General features: G+C 36.0%; 1 protein-coding gene across 1 annotated transcript in view; it reads right to left on the bottom strand.

Moving 5' to 3' along the window:
• Nucleotides 1-21,893, bottom strand: part of CYB5R4 (cytochrome b5 reductase 4) — a gene marked incomplete at its 3' end in the record, with an annotated part of 79,911 nt that overhangs the window by 22,416 nt on the left and 35,602 nt on the right. The window contains exons 5-10 of the mRNA XM_080700723.1: nucleotides 20,387-20,416; nucleotides 13,296-13,356; nucleotides 11,426-11,483; nucleotides 9,198-9,291; nucleotides 6,913-6,945; nucleotides 4,495-4,617 (exon numbers count right to left, since the gene is read on the bottom strand). Coding sequence (XP_080556849.1) covers nucleotides 4,495-4,617; nucleotides 6,913-6,945; nucleotides 9,198-9,291; nucleotides 11,426-11,483; nucleotides 13,296-13,356; nucleotides 20,387-20,416 — 399 coding nt within the window. The remainder of the gene's footprint in view (nucleotides 1-4,494; nucleotides 4,618-6,912; nucleotides 6,946-9,197; nucleotides 9,292-11,425; nucleotides 11,484-13,295; nucleotides 13,357-20,386; nucleotides 20,417-21,893) is intronic.

Raw genomic sequence — 21,893 nt, 5'->3', positions numbered from 1 at the left:
GGCTTCGAACTTGTGCAATCCTCCTGTCTCAGTCTCCCAAGTGCTGGGATTACAAGTGTGCACCACCACGCCCGGCAAAAGTAAGATTTTACAAGATTAAAATAAACAAAACATGGCAAAAAAAAAAAAAATGAAACAATGCTAGATTAGGAGTCCACATTGACTTCAATCAAGGTCTCCGTGCACTTAGTAAACTGTCAAAGCATTTAGTCACTCTTATTTTCCTTGCTAGAAATCAAGACTTAATTCAGTTAAAAAGCTTGCCCGCTGGGCGTGGTGGTGCACACTTGTAATCCCTGCACTTGGGAGGCTGAGACAGGAGGATCGCACAGGTTCAAAGCCAGCCTCGGCTACTTAGTGAGGCTCTCAGCAACTGTTTCCAAATAAATTATAAAATAGGTCTGGGAGTATAGCCCGGAGGTAGAAAGCCTCTGGGTTCCACCCCCAGTACCACAAAGAAAAAAAAAAAAAAAAAAAAAAAAAAGCTTTCCCAAGGTTATAGGGCAGCTGAAGAAGACGTGAAATACAGTAAGAAGTTATAAGGGTTTCATGTTCCACCTTAAGCCTAGTTTGAAAAGTTTGAGAACCACAGTATATTGATCTTTAGTACCTTTCTATTTAACTCTGTTGGCAGCAGCACAAGTATTTATAAATTATCCCTCCACTCTTTATAAATCCCTCCTATTTAAAACCCAAATTAAGGAGCCAGTTCAGCAACTTAAGATTTCTCATATCTCTTCTTCAATATTCCCATTCTCTAATATTCCGATCAGTCATATTTTTTCAAAGTGTTCTTTACTACTTTGGGTTCCCTAAGTACCATTTATTTATGATCTACCTTTTCTCATTTATTCCTTTAAGAACTTCTTGAACCTATATAGGACACTCAATTAATGGACTACACATTTAAAAATGCAGTCAAAGGAAAAGGAACAACTCAAAACATATTAACATCAATGATATTAAAATATGTAGTATCAATATCTAGATATTTTCATACAGAAAAAAGCTACTACCTACAGCCATTCAATAACAAGACAGTTTACTTAGATTTTGCTCCATGCATCCAGCAGGGGTCAGGCTGATTTCCCTGGCCACTTCTTTCTTTTAAGACAGTGACTTTGATGAGTGTGAACTTGATACAGGGAAGGGGCTGAGAGCAAACTATTTTCAGGAATGTTATGAGGGTTTATTAAAACTCTGAATAGTTATAAAAGGACTCAAATTCATGAAGTCATTAGGATATGTTTCAATACTAAAGAATTGTAGTGCTTAAAAGTATTAGATAATTGCACATTTCATTTTTAATCATTCAGCCTTTTTGCTAATTTTGATAAAGCTTCCACTTAATTTCTAGTAGTAGAGTCTTACTGTCCCACCCAACCCACTCTTGTATATATCAGTAAGAGTATATTTGTAAGATATATTCAAATACTAGGGGTAATAACTTTATAGGCATATGTGTATTTACAAATTGGGGATTAAAATGGTAAAGCAGAATGCTCAGGGATTGAGAATTTCCACTTATGATTTTAAAATAGTTATTAAGATGACAATAAAGCATATAAACTTTTTGTTTTAATTAGTGTTCTTTAAAATATTCCTAAAGTACATTATGATGTTTTATGATTACAAGTGGACCAATGTAAATTGAGTCTTTCTTTCACTAAAAAGATTTTGCAGAATTAAACATTAGCCTTAAAGTAGAAGGAAGCTCTTTCTTAAAGATTAGATCCAATAGCAGCCTTAGACTACAAACCATTTTTCAAGACTGTCACTAAATTTGAATATTTCCATGACTGTTCCTTTTCTTCTCATGTTCCAAAACGAACAGTTTAGTCAATATTGTATAGTGAAGTGCTTTAATCATTTGAATTCTGAGTCTTTATACTACTTCTATTTTATCATTTAATACAGTAACGACTTAATTTCATATTAAGCCACTCAAACCGAAATGAAAATCAGCTAGCAAGATACCAAAGTATCTTACAGCTATTGTGGAAACAACTTTATGCCAGTTGGGTATATTAGGCACCTCAAGGCACAGTGAAGTTGTCCTCTGCTACCCATGATATAATCACTTTTAGTAACTATGAGTGCTTATTTAAGGTAGCAAAGAAACATGGATACACAGGCAAGGGCTGACAAGGCAGGGGAAAGGCAAGAGTGGTTCTTTCTATACCTGTACAATCTGTTTACTGTGGAGACAAACAGCTTATCTGCAAAATCACATGCCCTATAGCAAATCTGAAATCAAATGGCTGTCATGTATAAACAAGCAGACTTACAAGTACAGGCAGAATTCTACCTGATGTGTGCATGTGTTTGTAACTGGTAGCAGCTATGAAACCCAGGCAAAAGTTTAAGTCAAATGGTTAAATATCTGAAACTGCCATTTTCAGAGGTGAAAAACATGTATCAGCAATTTCATATGGCTCACTTTGAATTTAAGAGACAGTTAGAGATTGAGGATAGATGTACATACATTATATATTAACCTAAAGTGTTTTAAATGACTATTGACATATGACAATTATAATATAATTTAAAAAAAATTTTCCCCAAAAGGTAATTTACTGGTTTTGTTTTTTTTTTGGCAAACCTTAATTAAAGACTACTTTTGTCTGGTGATCAGTCTCCACATTAAAAGTAACAGCAATTAAAATAAAATGTTAGATTGAGGGTAGAAATAGCAATCAAATATCTATTGGTTTCTGACCCTTAACAGACAGGTTCTTCAGTTCACCCTCACAAGTGGACTTGTGCTCACTCCCCATCCCCACCCTCTCTCTCTCACTCACTCACACACACACACACACACACACACACACACACACACACACTCTCTCTCTCTCTCTCTCATAATCTTCATCTCTGAGAAGAAAAAACTTGACAGCACTATAAATTATAATCTGGTTCTACACATACTATTTAATATCTTACCCATTACAATTGTATAAGAGGTTAAAAAAATAAAATCACATCTCCTCTCTGATGTTTTTTGCTCTACTTGAATTTTTCATGGAAATAAATTCTAGATTTGTCAACAGAAGACATGTTAAATGTTTTAAATTTATATGCTTATTTTCAAACTATTATTTCTTTATCTAAAAAATTTTAGTAAGATGATGCCAGCATGCTAATCTTTTAAAATGGATAATTTTAGTAATATATATGAAAACCCAGGAACCACATGATGGGCTATATATGTTTGCAGTTACTCAGAGCAGGTTTTAATACTTGGATGATGTAAGTATTCAGCTTTGCTAGCTAACAAAATAACCTAAAGTTTTGTCACTACTGGAAGGAAAGGAGAAAGAGGATATTATATTTTCTAATTTAAATAAAAATACCACCTAAACTCTCAGTTGTTTTCAAAAGCAAAAACCTTGTCTCACTGAAAAAAAAAACGGCCCTGGTTCTAATTTCACTCAAGAAAACCACAGCTTTCTTGTTGCTTTTTCTTTCATATCCAAGCTCTCTTTTTCTTCCTCTTCTTCTTTTTTTCATGGTAGTTTAGGACTAAAGGAGAAATTTGCAACAGGAAGAGATGAGTTTCGAGAAAGTCTCATGAAATTACAAAGAATACCTGAGTGACGGTCATTCTACTCCCAGATGGAGGTCAGCTTTGATTTTCAGCATTTATTTTTTGGGTTCAGCTTTTATCTGGTTTGCTAGGATTTTTCAGTCACTAGATAAGTTAATAATTTCAGGGCAAGAGGTTTCATTCTAATAGCGTCACTTTTCATTTTCACTGTTTTTCCAATTCTCTCCTAATCTAGGAGATCATGCCATGTCCTCTACTGTCCTCTCCCCTACCTAACAGAAGTTCCCTGTACTCTGGTTCTTCTTCTTCAACCTGCACGATGCCTGACACAATATCTACCCAGTAATGAAATAATGCTATACCTAGCCAATCCTTCATAATTTTTTGTTTTGTTTTTTGAAAGCCATTTTTAAAACACTTCAAATTCATTCTTTCTGGTAGTCATTCAAGATGAAATTAATCTGTGTCTGTTATCCCAAAAAAGTAGAACAAAATGGAAAAACTAAAAATAGGAGAGAAAAGATAATTAGAGGACTAGTCAAAGAAGTTCAAATCAAGAATATGTTTAGAAAGCAAAAATGAAAATCAATGATACTTCCAGAACTGAAGGTCATATGTTTCAATGATGAAAAGATTAGCACAAAAGATGAACAACTAGCACCAACAGTAAAAATGGATCCCTGTTTATGGCATATCACTGTGAAATTTCAAAACATTTGAACAAGGGGCAAACCCAATATCCAAAAAAAGAAAAACAAAACAAAACAAAAAAAAACAAGAAAAGGAGGTTAACAGATATACTGTCCCTTTCAAACTTCCTAGGGGGAGATACAAGGACCCTTTTAGCTTCTCCCAAAGTGACCTTCCAAATTCTGGTACAATTCTGTACTAATACAATGATTTCATGAACATGGAATTAACAAAATAAAGTAGTAAGTACAACATACCTCTATCTTTCTTTGGAATAAGTGAATTATGGTTCTCTAGGGGATGACCGAGGCATTTCCAGGAAGTATTCTCTTTCTTTTTTAGGATAATCTCTATTTTGCCCACATTCTCAACAATTCGCACTGAAAAGGAGATAAATTCAGTTCTGTCACTGATACTAAAATAATTTTATTTTAAAACCAGTCTTTCTCTGACAGTCAAAATGTTCTGATCTTATATAATGACACTGAACATTAGTGGGAAAAATAAGGTTTAATTCACATATTCATCAAAATTGTTTATGCCTTAAGCCAGGAATGGTGGTGCATGCTTGTAATCCCAGCAGTTGGGAAGCTGAGACAGGTGGATCACACAGGTTTGAAGCCAGCCTCAGCTACTTAGTGACACTCTCAGCAACTTAGTGAGACCCCGTTTCCAAGTAAAGTATAAAAATAGGCCCAGAGGTAGAAAGGCCCGTGGGTTCTACCCTCATTACCACATACACAAAAAAATTTTGTTTATGCCTTATATGATGTAAATCCAACTCGATCTACTTTATATTCAGATTAACTTATTTCAAACTAATTTATCAAGGATCAAATAACAATATATGTATTGCTAGCTTTCATGTAAGTTTGAACATAGTCATGGCAGCTAATAAACTAAAAAAAAGGGGGGGGCTGACGTATACATTATCGTTTAATAGATACCCAAAGATAAATTTTATTTACTTTTAACATTTCTTAGTTGGAATCTGAGGGTTTGTCTGTTTGTTAGTTTTTTGGTTTTTTTGGTGGTACTGGGTTTCCTGGAAGCCCTTCTACCTCCAGGCTACACTCCCAGACCTATTTTATTTTTGGAAACAAGGTCTCTTAAGCCAGCACGGCTGGCTTCGAACCTGCATGATCCTCCTGTCTCCACCTCCCAAGCACAGGGATTACGAGCATGGGCCACCACGCCTAGCTTGAGGGGTTCTTATGAGTAAATTCAATAGAACAATATTGAGCTCACAGAATTAATCCCTAGTAACTGCAGGATGAATTTAATAAAGCATATGTGAATCTTTGATAATTACAATCCTTTTAAGCCAGGTATGTAGTACATGCCTGTAACCCCAGTATTTGGGAGACTGAGAAAGGTGAATCACAGGTTTGAGGACAGCCTCAGCAAGTAGTGAGATTTTTATTAACCTAGTAAGAAGCTGTTTCAAAATTAAAAAATAAATATTGGGCTAAGGTCTGGCTCAGAGGTAGAATGCCCCTGGCTTCAATCCCCAATACTTGCAATCCTCCAGTTTCAGCCTCTCAAGCACTGGGATTACAGGTGTGTACCACCATGCCTGGCTTCTTTTTCCTTTTGGAATGATTAAAATAACTTAGAATGTATGGATATAATAGCCTTCTCTATATTATTTTAAATATGATGACCTGAAGATATTTTTAATGATAAAAAACATTTTCTGTTCCTTTAGAAACAATGTGTCTGCTCATATAACTCAGAGCCCAGGAACAATTTAACAACTTTTAAAAGATTAGTCAAGCCGGGCATGGTGGCACACACTTGTAATCCCCACACTTCGGAGGCAAAGACAGGAGGATCAAAGCTGTGCTGCCTTAAAGACCCTGTTTCCAGCTGGGCGTGGTGGCGCACGCTTGTAATCCCCGCACTTGGGAGGCGGAGACAGGAGGATTGTGCAGGTTCGAAGCCAGCCTCAGCTGGCTTAAGAGACCATATTTCCAAATAAAATATAAAATAGGTCTGAGAGTGTAGCCCGGAGGTAGAAGGGCTTCCAGGAACCCCAGTACCACAAAAAAAAATTAGTCAAATGAATTTCAATTAAATGATTACTGATTTGAAACATAATCAAAATAAAAATAATCCTTGGCTATATAAAGCTTACTGTGGTATATGACAAAGAGAGACACTGAACCAGTGTAATGTGCTATGAGAGTACTTGGAAATCAGAAAGTATGATGTCTTCCCCCCGTTAAAGAGCTGTGTTGAATCCATACTGTACGTTTATATGCTACAATACTTATAGTTTAGTATGCTGTCAATATTAACTGTTTAAATATAAACATCTAAAAAAAAATTTGGTTGAGTATATTTCTGTAACCTGCAGGGACAGGGCAGAAATAGGGAAGAGACAAGAAAGGAAAGAAAAACAGAAAAGAGACAGTTTTCTTCTTTTTCTTTTTTAGGAGAGAAAAAGGAAAAAAAATTACAGAGATAAAAGGAACAAGGATAAAGAAAGACAAAAACCAGAGGAAGTATATTTTTAAATTAATGTAATTATTTATAGAGAAAATGTTATGCCTTTATTTATACACAAGCAAAATAAAACAAATGTTGAGCTTTCCTTTGTATAATTCTACGTAAGTATGTATACATGTGTATGTATATAAATGTAAATATGTATTTGTTTTTTGGTAACTTACCAGAAAAATCTTCCTGAACTTCATGGCTTAGTCCTGGGACGAAAAATATATTTATTAAAAACCTAAAATCAATTTATACAGTTTACGAGCACCACAGAAGATCATTTTTATGTGCTATTTCAAATCCTTCAAGAGTAGAAAAACATATTCTGAAAAGAATAAAAGAAAAATACTATACATAATTAAATTGAGAGTCAAATTATTTAAATAAACATTTCTTCCATTTTTCCACTTCTCTGCCTACAAACTGAAGAGTAAAAACTCATCTGTTCATAAGACAATAACCCAGAGTGTCCAAGCATGGCCTAGATGGGCATTCCTACAACGCAAGAAAGGAGCAGGCCAGGGAGGAAGGCAGCACCCGATGCGTGCACGCCCAGTGTGTGCTCACGTGCACATGGGCCACAGGCCAGGCCCGAGTCTGGCTCAGTTTTTCTTTTCTTACTGCTTTCTCTAAAGCTGAATATCTATTCAGTTATTTACTGGTGCTCTGAAGGTGTTATAGATACAATGGTTAATAACAGAGAAAAATCTCTGTCCTTGTGGAGCTTAAATTCTGGAAGGGAAAGATGCAAGAAATATTTTTACAATTATTTGCTCTACATTTCACTGTGTTAATATGACTGATTTTCTGGGACTCACAATCCTGCATGATTACATTTTCCAATGCAATTTTGGCAATCAAGAGTTTCATATTTTCATTTGAAAATTTTTGGTTTCTTATATGTGTGTGAGTGTAGGATCCCTCAAGGTTCCCCATCTTACTGATTCTGACAAAGAAATAGTATCTTGACTGCTGTGTGACCTAGCACCTATGTGTTTTTCTCTGCAAGCCTAAACCCAAGCAGGAACCATGAATATTCCAAGGTACTGAAAAAGGTTGTTCAAAACACTGAAAGGGAGTAGCCCTAGCTCTGAGCCAAATTCCTAAAACCCTTATATAAATCCCACAACCTGATCCCTCACTTCAGAGATACCTATGTAGGATACTCTTTCTCACTTTCAGCCTCAATGACAGTGTCCTGCTGTATATAAGTTTTACCAATAAATGTTTGGACGGACCTCCCTGGTGCTTAGTGATTTCTTATTTGGAATCCCAACTGGGACCATCTTGGAACAGTTAGGGGGCACTCCCTTGTGGGGACTCCTCGGCCACACTGCTTTAGGGGCCACTACAGTTGTAGGCACCTGCGCAGAATAGCTACTGTTAGCTGCAGTGTGAATGAAGTCAGTTACAAAGTATTTGAAAAACCAATGGATGCTTACACAGAGGTTTTACTGAAGGAGAAATCCTGACAGTACTAATGATTAATGTTTGCTTTTCTAATGTGATTAAAATGTCCTAATAAGAGGCAATTAGATCTTATGCTAACAAACATAAGCAAAACAAATCATACTATTGGGATAGATAGGACAAATTTCTATATATGTAGGGATTTATTTCTAGGAGAAACATTAAGAATTGAGGTTTGTTAATGTAACAAATAGGGGTGAGAAATTAAAAAGAAGGTATTTATCAACTCTGACCAAATTCAGGATTCAAGGTACTTCATTCATAGAGCAAAACAGTGAGCAGAATCCTGATCGGCTAAGGTCTGGAGAACTTCAGCCTGCAGGAACAAAAGTACTGAAATGTTTTTTATGAAGAATTCATTTTTAAAACTCTCTTACTCAGATTATATCTTGATGATATTGGTTTGGCTTTTTTTGTGTGTCCTTTCTAACTCCTAGCTAAAAACATCATCCTCATGTCATAAAAGAGAACCGTAATCCTAGATTCAAGTTCATTATGGGAGAGAAACAGATTAAAAATCTGGTATCTGTGACTTTAGGTTTTAGTGTGGTCTGCTGCCTCTGATGGATCTGCAATTTCTCAAAAGTGACAGAAAAGAGCTGCATGGCTAGTCTTTGGCCATGAGGAGGCAAGAGCTCAGGGACACACTTCAGCCTGCAGTCCGGACTGTCCTGTGGCGCCTCCAACTTCCCTGGCTGAGCTGGGGAGGAATGGGCACACCATGACAAATGTTCACTAGGAACATATGACAGACCTCCAGAGACTTATTTTGGGGTCGAGGATAAGAGACTGGGCAAAACTTAGCCAACAAATATTATTGATTCTGGTCACATCTAACTGCTTAGTATAAAGAAATAACAGATAAAAAATCATCAAGAATGGCAAACCAAAATAATAATAGCAGATCAAATATCATCGTTACCTACACTGTAGACCAGTTTATTGCTACTGGAAACTAATTTTTTTCTACTAATAAATATAAGGTACTTACCAAGATGTATAAGATATGAGTAATCCTTGAGAATTGTTTCTGCTCTAAAGGAATCATCCTGATGATCAACAATTACTGAGTCTAAACTGATATCCTTAAACAGAAAGCAAGAATAGAAAGATTAAAAAAATAATTTTCCTCCATACTTCTACAGTTGTTTTTAAGATGATCAGTGGTAATCTATATGATGCTGCTTTACACGCCCCACACTAGATAAATGTTACTCCTGTTTTGTTTTCTTTTTATCATATATCCCAGTTCTTCTCCTTTAAAGTACATATCACACTTTTAATTATATATCTGTCTTTATATAATATCCACCTTATCAAGTAGTCTCTAAGTTACAAGCTTGAGAAAGTTGGCATTTAATAGGCACTCAATAAGTATCTGTTGAATATGTAATGTGACTAAAAAGAATCAGACCAGAAACCTAGAACTACTTGCATTCAATTTAATATTTCCACTAATGAATAATATTGGGCAAAGTACATAATCTCTTGGCCTCGACTTAATGAAAAAAATTAGTTTGCTAGCAAATTCTTAGATGTCTTTAATTTCTCCACAGCCTTGATACAAAATATTTTGGAACCTATCATTTATATCATTCATGGAACACATTTTTCTATGTAGGAGAAAACGCCCCTCTTTCCTTAGCCATCAACCTTTTATGTCCCACTGATATTACTCATAGGAGTGGACCCTGACCTCCCTAGGCCTGCCCTCTTGGGTTTAGACTGTGTGATAAGGAGACTACAGCAAAAGAGAACTGGAGGTGGAACAAGCGGTGTCTCTGGCCCCCTTGGGTCAGTCCTGTGGAATGGTCAAATCATGCTGGCTTAGATGTTCTGTGGTTCAGTCACCACAGAGGTAGAGTATATTCTCTGAAACTACTAGCTGTCAAATTTGTCTCTAAATCTACATGGTTCCTCAAATGGAAAACATAGGAACCTCAACAGAGATGCTGAAGAACATGTTTGGAAATGTCTAAGTTGTCTGCTTTGTACAATCCAATTTTCCGGCAGGACTAAAAGTCCTTAGAAATCCAAGTCTTGCCGGGCGTGGTGGCGCACGCTTGTAATCCCCACGCTTGGGAGGCTGAGACAGGAGGATCGCACAGGTTCAAAGCCAGCCTTGCTGGCTTAAGAGACCCTGTCTCCAAATTAAAAAACCGTAAAACAGGTCTGGGAGTGTAGCCCGGAGGTAGAAGGGTTCCATCCCCAGTACCACCAAAAAAAAAAAAAAAAAAAAATCCAAGTCTTTATACATCTAGCCCATTATTAGATTCCTGACATCCCAGACAGTGCGCCTCACCTAAATGAGGTATTACACATGACTTAGTGAATAAATTATTTTCCCAACTTCAGTTTAAAAATAGCACCTAAACACTAAGAGTGGTTTAAGCATACTAAGTCCAGCAGTATAGTCTCTCTAATCCCGATTCGTATTCAGGAAATTTATTATTATGGTAAAGTTGACGATGATTCACTTTTGTCATCATGCTTTAAAAAAAAAAAAAAGCAGAGAAAAGCACATAGGACACTTTCTAGTCTAGTTTCTTTAGGAGGCGACAGCACTGTAGGCTGAGCCTCCCTGCCAGGCAGAAGGTAGACTTCTTGGGTTCCAAACACCAGCTCTGGCATCTACTGTGTGACTTTGGGTAAATTACATTATCTTTCTCTGTTTCTTTGTTGGTAAAACAGGGTAACAGCAGTATCTACCTCATACAATTGTTGTGAGGGGTAAATGTGTTAATATAAAAAAAGTGCTTAGCCGGTATGGTGGCGCATGCTTGTAATCCTAGTACGTGGGAGGATCGCGGTTCGTAGACAGCCTCAGTTACTTAGTGAGGCCCTTTGCAACTCCCTGTTTCAAAATGAAGAATAAAAAATAGGGCTGGTGTGTAGGGCATTCTCAGAGGTAGAATGCCCCTGGATTCCATCCCCGGTACCACAAAAAAGAAAAGTGCTTAAAAAGGACCTTGTAATCCCAGCATTCAGGAGGCTGAGACTGGAGAAATGTGGTTGAGGACAGCCTCAGCTACTCAGTGAGGCCCTCTGCAACTCAGTGAGACGCTGCTTCAAAATAAAGAATAAAAAAATTGGGTTGGGGGTGTAACTCTGAGGTAGAATGTCTCTAGATTCCATTCCCAGTACTGAAAAAAAAAAGACCTGAAATGTGACCAACATTATTGTTTACCTTTTCCTCCTTATGTTTAAAGATCTATTTACCTTTTGTTTTGTATACATGACAATGGTGACTAAAGAATCTGTTTGGAACCAGTCATAGCTGTAAAATATTAAGAAAACAATGAATAGCTGTGTCAACAATGATGTGCATTGACATATATTAAATCAGTAAATGTTTAAAATTTACAGTAAGAAATATACTTCTCTGGGATAATCATTTATTTCTAAAATTAACAATAGTCTTAACATAGTACAGTCTTCATTATGCAGCTGGCAATCATTTCTAAATTTAAACATCTATGTCTTCAGGTTTATGAATAAAATCAAAATGACATGGATAAGATACTTTATATAAAGTTATACACTTTCCTACTAAAATATTCTTTTATCAAAGCAAAACAGAATACTATGTTTTATTAAGGAGTGTGAAAAAAATGTGCACCCTTATCACCTTTACTCCTCCCTGTCACAAATGTGTCACTACTAGTAAGAAATTAACTCAGGATGAGACAGGAGGATTTTAAAATTGTGGCCAGCCTCAGAAATTTAGTGGAGCCCTCCACAACTTAGTGAGACCCTGTTTCCAAATAAAAAATAATATAGGGCTGGGGGTTCAGTTCAGAGGTAGATCACCCCTGAATTCTGTCCTTAGTACTAAGGAAAAAAAGGGGGGGCGCAGTAGCACACGCTTGTAATCCCCATGCTTGGGAGGTGGAGATAGGAGGATCGCGCAGGTTTGAAGCCAGATGCACTGGCTTAAGAGACCCTGTTTCCAAATAAAAAAGTATAAAATAGGTCTGGGAGTGTAGCCCGGAGGTAGAAGGGCTTCCAGGAACCCCAGTACCACCACAAAAAAAAAAGAAAGGTGAGTAGAGGAAGGAAAGGAGAGAAATTAACTAATTCCAGTTGTCTAATGGGTCTATAATAAAACGTGTGGTAAGGAAAGAAGAGAAATTAACTAATTCCAGTTGTCTAATGGGTCTATAATAAAACGTGTGGTAAGACCAAGTCTTCTGTTTTGCTATAAATATTAATCAAGTTAATATTGGTCTTGCACTTACCACCTACACATAGGCAACCACACATGAATCTAGAAGACGCATCCTTAGTACCTTAACCTAAAATTGTCACAAAATAACAAGTATAGAAGGATGCTGCTGTTAGAATAACACAGTCTGGCAGTGGAGAAAAAGGCAATAAAACAAAACCTACAGATAACACATATAACCCTGAAGGTATTTGAAATGTCATTAACTAGAATATATATGTATTGCTTAATTTGGTGTTAACTGTTTAAAACAAATAGTGTTCAATACATTTTGAAAGATTTCCATTAAAACAAACTAGATATACAAAAATTGCATAGGTGAATTGTGATATGGTCATATGATAGAATGCAAACAAAAATGCCTCATAGGATATTTAATGGCACTGCAAATTACTTCAATATACTATAATACCAAAATTAAAAGAGCAGAGTAATATGGAAATAGGTATTATATGAACCAAACTGGAAGAAATAAGTCAGTTGTGTGTGTGTGTGCGTGTGTGTGTGTGTGTGTGTGTGTGTGTGTGTAGTTAGTTAGTGGGATTACAATTGATTTTATCACTTGTTTCTGTATTTCTTTGTATTTTCCAAGTTTTCTAACATGAACTATAACAAAATTTTAAAATAATTTTGAAATGTTGATGTTTGAAATTAATCAAACTTCAGTTATATTTAAAATTCACATTTATGGACCAGCTCATTAATCAATACTGCCTGATAAATGAGGTACTATAGTTCATGTGTCAAAAAAGAATAATTAATATTAAGGAATAAATCAAACCCAGAACTACTTTCTTTTAAAAAATATGTACATTTCTGTGGAGAACTTATTTTGCTTTAAAAATTTAAAACAGAGACATATACCTTGGGGAACTAGGGCCCTCTTGGGCAGGTGTATCTGTCACTTGGCTCTTGGGAAGCATGCCTTCACAAAGAAAAACAAACAGCAACAGTTTATCTCCATACCATTAACCTTTTCTTTTTGTCTCATCAGTTAACTTCTTTAGATACTATATACACCCATAAAAGGACATACATTACAAATGTACTACACATGAGTTTTCATAAAGTGAAGCATAGACTTGTAGCCAGCACCTTCTTCATGCTCTTTCCAATTGCTGGCCCTCCCTCACAGGTAACCACTGTTGTGACTTCTAACACCACAATTCATTTTTTGCCTGTTTGACCTTCACACAAAAGGATCATAAAATGTGTTCTCTTTTGGCCCAGCGTTTTTGTTAAATATTGACATTATGTTTTTTTGGCGAATAAACATGGGTGGTTAGCAAGCAATAAATCAAACCCAGAGCATGCTAAGATATTTATCCGTGCCAGTGAATGCACCAGTAGTTCGTTCTTTTTATGACTGAAGAGTACCACATGCATGAATTTACAACATTTTTATTCTCCTACTGATAGACATTTAGATTGTTTTCAGTTTGGTGCCATTATGCACAATGGTGTTAAAATATTCTTGTACACACATATGCACATTCTTAAAGAATACATATCTGCATTTCTGGTGGATATTTAGGATGCATAGATATTTAGGATCACATGTTTATCTTTAGCAGGCACTGCTAAGCAGCTTTTCAAAGTGGTTGTACTAATTTACACACAGCTCCAGCAACACCATTTCCTCACCAACATGTGGTATTCTTTCTCCATTTTACTCAGTCTGTGGGTCTGTATCTAGCTTTATTTATTTATTTATTTATTTATTTATTTATTTATTTATTTATTGCAGTACCAGGGATGGAACCCAGGGGCATTTCTACCTCCAAGCTATACCCCCAGTCCTATTTTTTTTTATTCTTTATTTTGAAACAGGGTCTCACTAAGTTGCAAACTAAGTAGTAAGTGAGGCTGTCCTCGAACCGTGATCCTCCTGTCTCAGCCTCCCAAATGCTGGGATTACAAGCAGGCGCCACTATGCCCAGCTTCTACCTAGCATTTTAAAGACCAATGATGGTGTGGCATTCAAAGCATTTCAGAAGTCTCTGAAGTACGGAGATTTGAAAATAGTATTTCCCTCCCATAACAGGAGTACATTTTATCTATAAGAGTCAGTTTAGAAAAGAAGGTACTGTTGCTAAATGGCTTGAAAATCAATGCATCAGTTAATATTTCTCAAACTACTTTAAAAAATTAATGGTTAGATCCATGTAAGTCTTAGAGCTCTCAAATTAGATGACAATGATTACATAAAGTTAGAGTTGGGAGGCATATGAGAGACACACTAGCTGAGAGGTTTGAAAGATCCATTTCAGCCACAGAATCTCCTGTTTTAATACAAGTTTAGTTGCAATCACAAGATGTAAAACAGCTTTTTTTTTTTTTTTGGTACTGGGCAAGGAACCTCTATTTTTTATTCTTTATTTGGAAACAGGGTCTCACTGAGTTGCAAAGGGCCTTACTAAGTAGTAACTGAGGCTGTCCTCAAACTGCGATTCTCCTGTCTCAGCCTCCCAAATGCTGTGACTACAAGCATGAGTTAACACGCCCAGCCAATCTTTATTTATTTTATTTTTTTACAATGAGGCTAATGGTGAGGCCTGAGCTGAGACCTTATTCATTGAGCTTTCACCTCTTCCCAAGTAACTATGGAACACACAAAAATTTCAGACAAACAAAAGACGTCAGATGCCACAACAAGACCAAAGTTGTGAACTAATTAGCAGTAAACCCTAAAAACAAGTTTACTACAAAACAGTAGGCATAACAAAAACCAGGCCTACAAGAATTATTTTTTTCCTAAAAAGGCAAATATAAGAAAGGGTAGGCTGGGCGTGGTGGTGCACGCTTGTAATCCCCGCGCTTGGGAGGCAGAGACAGGAGGATCGCGCAGGTTCGAAGCCAGCAGCGCTGGCTTAGGAGACCCTGTTTCCAAAAATAAAATAGGTCTGGGAGTGTAGCCCAGAGACAGACGGGCTTCCAAGAACCCCAGTACCACCAAAAAAAAAAAAAAAAGAAAGGGTAGCCATACTAAATTATTTGATAAGTGCGGAAAGATTTAATTAGGAGAATGTCATTTCTCTTTTGGAGGTCTGTTAAGTACATAAATTTAAAATAAAATCTAAAAATATATGTAAGAAAAAAGCCAGAATTTATAACAGAATTCAACAGAATTCATAAATTAGATGTCAATTTTGATCGTGTATGACTTAATTAGGAACACAAAATTTGGATTTAAGCTCAGTGTTGGTGTTATGATCTTAAGCAACCCAGTTTCCTCTTCCTTAATCCTGGTAAGAGCAGAAATGAGACAATGGGAGGCGGAGACAGGAGGATCACGCTGGTTTGAAGCCAGCCTCCCTGGACAGCACCAAATAAGTATACCAATGGAACAGAATAATGTCTTATTCCATAGAATATATCTTGATTTAAACATGTGCAAAGTTAAAAAAAAACCTTACATAATATTCTTTTGGATAAGTTGAAAGAATATTGGGAAAATGTGAGGTGGAATAAAATGATTAAGTAAAGTAATGTAGGTTAAATGAATGTTCTCCCTCCCAAAAGTGCTGACTGACTGAATGACCTCAATTTAAAGAGGTCAGGACTAGTGGAATACAAATATAGTCTATCCAAGTTGGTAGTTTCAGAGCTGTTGGAATAATGACATATAAAGCAGGCAAATCACACTTGTAAACACACAGACTTACCATATGTATAGATTAAATGAGCCAAACATGAGAGGCAGTTAATAAATACAGGTCTGTGTTCCAATCCTTTAGTATCAAAGTCACAAGATGTAATGATGCTGGCCAGAGCAGAAGGCAGGAAATTTTTAAAATCAGAGCAGAAATAAATGAAATAGAGAACAACAACAACAAAAAAAAAAACAAAAACAAAAAAAAAAACCAATTCAAAAGAATCAACAAAACAAAAAGCTGGCTCTTTGAAAAAATTAGTAAGACTGACAAACCCCTGGTCAACCTAACCAAAAGAAACAGAGAATCAACTCAAATTATTAAAATCAGAAATGAAAAAGAAGACATCACCACAGACAGTAAGGAAATTCAAAGGATTATCAGCAACTATTTTGAAAATTTATACTCTAATAGACTGGAAAACAGGGAAGAAATTGATAGATTTCTAAGCACATATAACCTACCTAAACTAAACCAAGAGGACACAGCAAGCCTAAACCAACAAATAGCAAGCAAAGAAATAGAAACAGTAATAAAAATTCTGCCATCAAAGAAAACCCAGGCTCTGATGGGTTTCCAGCAGAATTCTACAAAACCTTCAGTGAAGAGCTAATCCCAATTCAATACTTTACAAATAGTTTCAGGAAATTGAAAGAGATGGAATTCTCTCAAATTCCTTCTATGAGGCCAGTATCACACTAATCACCAAACCAAATAAAGATACCTCAAGAAAGGAAAATTATAGACCAATATCCTTGATGAACATAGATGCAAAAATTACAAACAAAATACTAGCTATACACACTCAAAACCATATCAAGAGAATAATACATCATGACCATGACCAAGTCAGTTTCATCCCAGAAAAGCAAGGCTGGTTCAACATACACTAATCAATACATGTTATTCACCACATAAATAGAACTGGGGAAAAAACCCACATGACCATATCAATAGACGCTGAAAAAGCATTTGACAAAATCCAACACGCATTTATGTTAAAAAAAAAACACTGCAGAAAGTTGGAATAGAAGGAATATATTTCAACATCATTAAGGCAATATACAATAAACACAATGCCAACATCATACTGAATGGGGAAAAACTCCAAGAATTTCCTCTAAATTCAGGAACAAGACAAAGATGCCCACTATCACCACTCCTTTTCAATATAGTCCTCTTGCCACAGCAATAAGACAAGAGAAGGAAATCAAAAGAATTCAAATAGGAAGAGAAGAATTAAAACTATCCTTGTTTGCAGATGACATGATCCTTTATATGGAAGACCAAAAAAATTCAACCAAAAGACTACTGGAGCTGATTGACCAATTCAGCAAAGTTTCAGGATACAAAATCAACCTAAAGAAATCAGTTGCTTTTCTTTATGCCAACAATGAATCCACAATTAAAGAAATAAAGAAAAAAATTCCATTCACTATAACCTCAAAACCAATAAAATACCTAGGAATAAACCTAACCAAAGATGTAAAAGACCTCTACAATGAAAACTATAAAACACTAAAGAAAGAAATTGAAGAAGACCCTGGAAGATGGAAAGATCTCCCTTGCTGATGGATAGGAAGAATAAATATCACCAAAATGGCCATTCTGCCAAAAGTGATCTATAAATTCAATGCAATTCCTATTAAAATACCAACAACATTCTTCATAGACCTAGAAAAATCAATCTTGAATTTTATATGGAGAAAGAAAAGACCCAGAAAAGTCAAAGCAATCCTCAGCAATAAAAACTAGACAGGAGGCATCACAATCCCAGACTTAAAATTATACTACAGAGCAATAGTAGTAAAAACAGCATGGTACTGGCACAATAACAGGCAGACTGACCAGTGGAATAGAATAGAAGATACAGAAACAAATCCACACACCTATAGTCAATTGATCTTTGACAAAGAGGCAAACTTGTATACTGGAGAAAAGACAGCCTCTTCAACAAATGGTGCTGGGAGAACTGGCTATCCATTTGTAGGGAGATGGAACTAAATCCGTACCTCTCACCATGAACAGGAATCAACTCAAGATGGATCAAAGACTTGGAAATTAGACCAGAGACTGTGAAGTTATTAGAGGAGGGCACAGGCTCAACACTCCAATATATAGGCACAGGCAGTAACTTTCTCAACAAGACCTCCAAAGCACAGGAAATTAAAGTAAGAATTAACAAGTGGGATGGCATCAAACTAAAAAGTTTCTTCTCATGAAAAGAAACCACCAAGAACCTAAAGAGAAAGCCTACAGAATGGGAGAAGATCTTTACCATACACCACTCTGATAGAGGACTAATATCCAGAATATACAGAGAGCTCAAAAGACTCTATACTAGCAAAACAAATAACCCAATCAAGAAATGGGCAACTGAACTGAATAGACACTTCACAAGAGATACAAATGGCCAATAGATACATGAAAAGATGTTCAACATCATTAGCCATCAGGGAGATACAAATCAAAACTATGCTGAGATTCCATCTAACCCCAATCAGAGTGGCAAGCATAAAAAAAAAAAAATCAAATAACAACAAATGCTGGCGAGGATGTGGGGAAAGAACTCTTTTACACTGTTGGTGGGAGTGCAAACTATTTCAGCCTCTATGGAGACCAGTATGGAGATTCCTTAGAAAACTGGGACTAGATCCATACGATCCAGCTATACCTCTTCTGGGTATTTGTCCAAAAGGGTTGAAATCAGAGAACTATAATAACATATGCATACCTATGTTCATAGCAGCACAATTTGTAATAGCCCAAACTTGGAAACAACCTAGTTCTCTATCAGCAGATGAATGGATTGCAAAATTATGGAAAATACACACAATGGAATTCTATTCATCTATAAAGAAGAACAAAATCATGTCATTCTTAAGAAGATGGAAAGACCCGGAGAACATTATGCTAAGTGAGATCAGCCAAACACAGAAAGAGAAGAGACATATGTTTTCTCGAATATGCCCAAACTAGGGAGTACTAGGGAATACCAGAGGGACTACAGACAATGGAGGAGAAACCTCAGCAAATCTAGAATGGAAGCATAGGAAAGGAAGAAGGCTGAGGTTGATTAACGAAGGAGCTACATTCAAATATGTGTAAAAATATAAATACAGCATGGTTAATCTGGACACTCACTGTTGGGGGAAAGGAGAAGTGGGGGGAGAGTACCAAGCATATCTAAATGTATGTCATTTCTAATATGTTCCACATAAAAATAAAGATGTATGAATACAATAACCAATAAAAATTTAAAAATAACAAAAAAAATGATTCTGGCCAGATCACTGTGCAGTGCTATATTCCATTTTTGAGGCCACCATTAAATGATGTATTCACTAAATACAGTGCATCCAAAGGGAGGTAGAAGGAAATAATGGTCTAGAAGCCACATTTCCTTTAGTCATTAGCAATGTTTTTTTTTTTTTTTTGTAGGATCACAGAAGAGTCAATCATCAGATGAAACCTAAGCAATCCTTTATTTATTAAACCATCAGATAACTTCAGGTATCACATATTAGGTAAATTAGTCTACATTAGACTATTTCATCTAGCCAAAAAAGAAAGAATAACTCATCTGGCAATCTTGATTCTTAACAGCATTTCTTATAACTTTCTTTTGTAAACAGGAAAAAAAATCTATTTCTAAATGTATGGTAATATAGTTCAGTCAGAATAGTCCATGCATCTCACAAATCAGTACTGACCACTACACTAAAATTTACGGTGAGGGAGCAGTGTCAGTCAAAATTCCAAGTCATACTAAATGGCTGTGAAGGCAGGGCAACTGGCCCAGGAGAGTAGACTAATGAGCCATTAGGCATGTGCGCACAAACAGTGGAGGTGAGCGCACATCCTGAGGGAGTTGATCTGTTTAGTCTTTTTTTTTGGGGGGGGAGGGTACTGAGGGTGGAACCCAGAGGCTTTCTAGCTCTGGACTATACCCCCAGACCTATTTTATATTTTATTTGGAAACAGGGTCTCACTAAGTAGCTGAGGCTGGCTTTGAACCTGTGCAATCCTCCTGTCTCAGCCTCCCAAGCGCGGAGATTACAAGCGTGTACTACCAGGCCCGGCTTAGTCTTGTTTTAAATAACAAAAGCATTCAAGCTTTGGACAGCTGAACTGTGTGTTTGATGATGCCACCAAACGAACTATTAAGTTCTCTAAGTTTAGGCAAGATAGAGTATTTTTTGGATTAAAAAAAAATCTAAATGCCCCAGACAATTCAGTGATACTAAACCATACATAGCATATGAGTATGATTCATTTTTACTGTATATTTATATGACTTACCATTTAAGACTCTCTTTTCCTCATGATAGTCTGTATGGTGATTTGAGAGAAAAAAGTTATATAAGAATACTACAGAGTCAAAGAAAAATAGCAGAACATTTTACTGATTTATCCATAGAGCCCTTCTTGAAGAGTTTTTTTTTTCCTTCAAAGAAATGAGGTGAATAAATAGATGGCTTTTGTTTCAAATAAGTGTTTCATCTTCATCTATGGAGCCTGCCCAGCCATTTCACCAATGTTCATCTCTCATTTCAATGGACCTTTTTTTTTTTCTACTTTTTTGGTCACTTTCTTCAAGTGGCAGCCATCACAAAGCTATAATATATCTTAATAACCACAAGTGTTATACCAGTATGGTTAAAATGAACCTCTCAGCAAGATGTCAGAATTTAAAATAATAAATTTTAAAAGAGGATGATAAACTATAGAAGGGCAAACTGAAAGCACTTATTGACATTACTTTGTTTGAGTAAAAAGGAAAGTAACATCCTTAAATCAAAGATTTCAAAGTTTTGTCTTCTAATTTTAATCACCAGTAATTCGATAATTATCTCACTCAGCAGTCAGAAAATGATTGACTAAAAAGACCAGATGAGCATCCTTGTAGTTCTCTCCACTTTACCATAATCATTTTATAGCCAAAAGGGATTTTAACAACATGCATCAAATTACCATCCAATCTCATTTCAGAATAACAATCAGAGGTCAAAGACTTGAATAATATCCACAGGTCCCAGTAATAAAGCCAAGATTCGATTTGTCTCCCTTGAAACTCGACCCTATTTTTGACATGCCATTGTTTGAGTTAATACTTCCTAAAAAAGACACATGACTTAAAACACATTTAAATGTTTCCTCAAAATGAGCTTTGTTTATCAAATGCTGGATAAAAATCTAGTCTTTAAATATGCAAAGTTTTGTCATTGAAACTACTGTTGTTATTATTATTATTTTTTTTTTGCAGTACTGAGGATGCAACACAGGTGCATTCTACCACTGAGTTACACCCCATCCCTATTTTTTATTCTTTACTTTTTTGAAACAGGGTCACACTGAGTTGCAAAGGACCTTCTAAGTAGCTGAGGCTGTCCACAAACCACAATCCTCCTGTCTCAGCCTCCCCAATGCTGAGATTACAAGCGTGTGCCACCACACCCGGCTCATTATTTCTTTTAACTTAGAACAAACAGCAAATTCACAGCACATAACTAAGCTAAATCTATCCTCAATGCAGAAAACAGCTGACAGTTTGATCTCATTTATCATGAAAAAAATAACTTGTTTATACTTAAGAGGCTCACAGATTTTGAAAAATTGTACCCAGATAATTTGTTTCTAGGAAAAAAATATTATCTCATGTGACTACTTCTTGCCTGACATGAATTGATTTGCATCTGCAAAGACTTTCTGGATTTCACAAAATTACTAATTTTTTTCCAAAGTCATTTCTTAATACCAGAAGTACTAGTAAAAAGAGAACTTCCACTTAAATGATATTATCTTTAAA

The sequence above is a fragment of the Muscardinus avellanarius genome, assembly GCF_963383645.1.
Source record: "Muscardinus avellanarius genome assembly, chromosome: 8".
In the NCBI taxonomy this organism is placed as follows: Eukaryota; Metazoa; Chordata; class Mammalia; order Rodentia; family Gliridae; genus Muscardinus; species Muscardinus avellanarius.
This window is presented reverse-complemented; position numbering and strand designations above follow the sequence as displayed.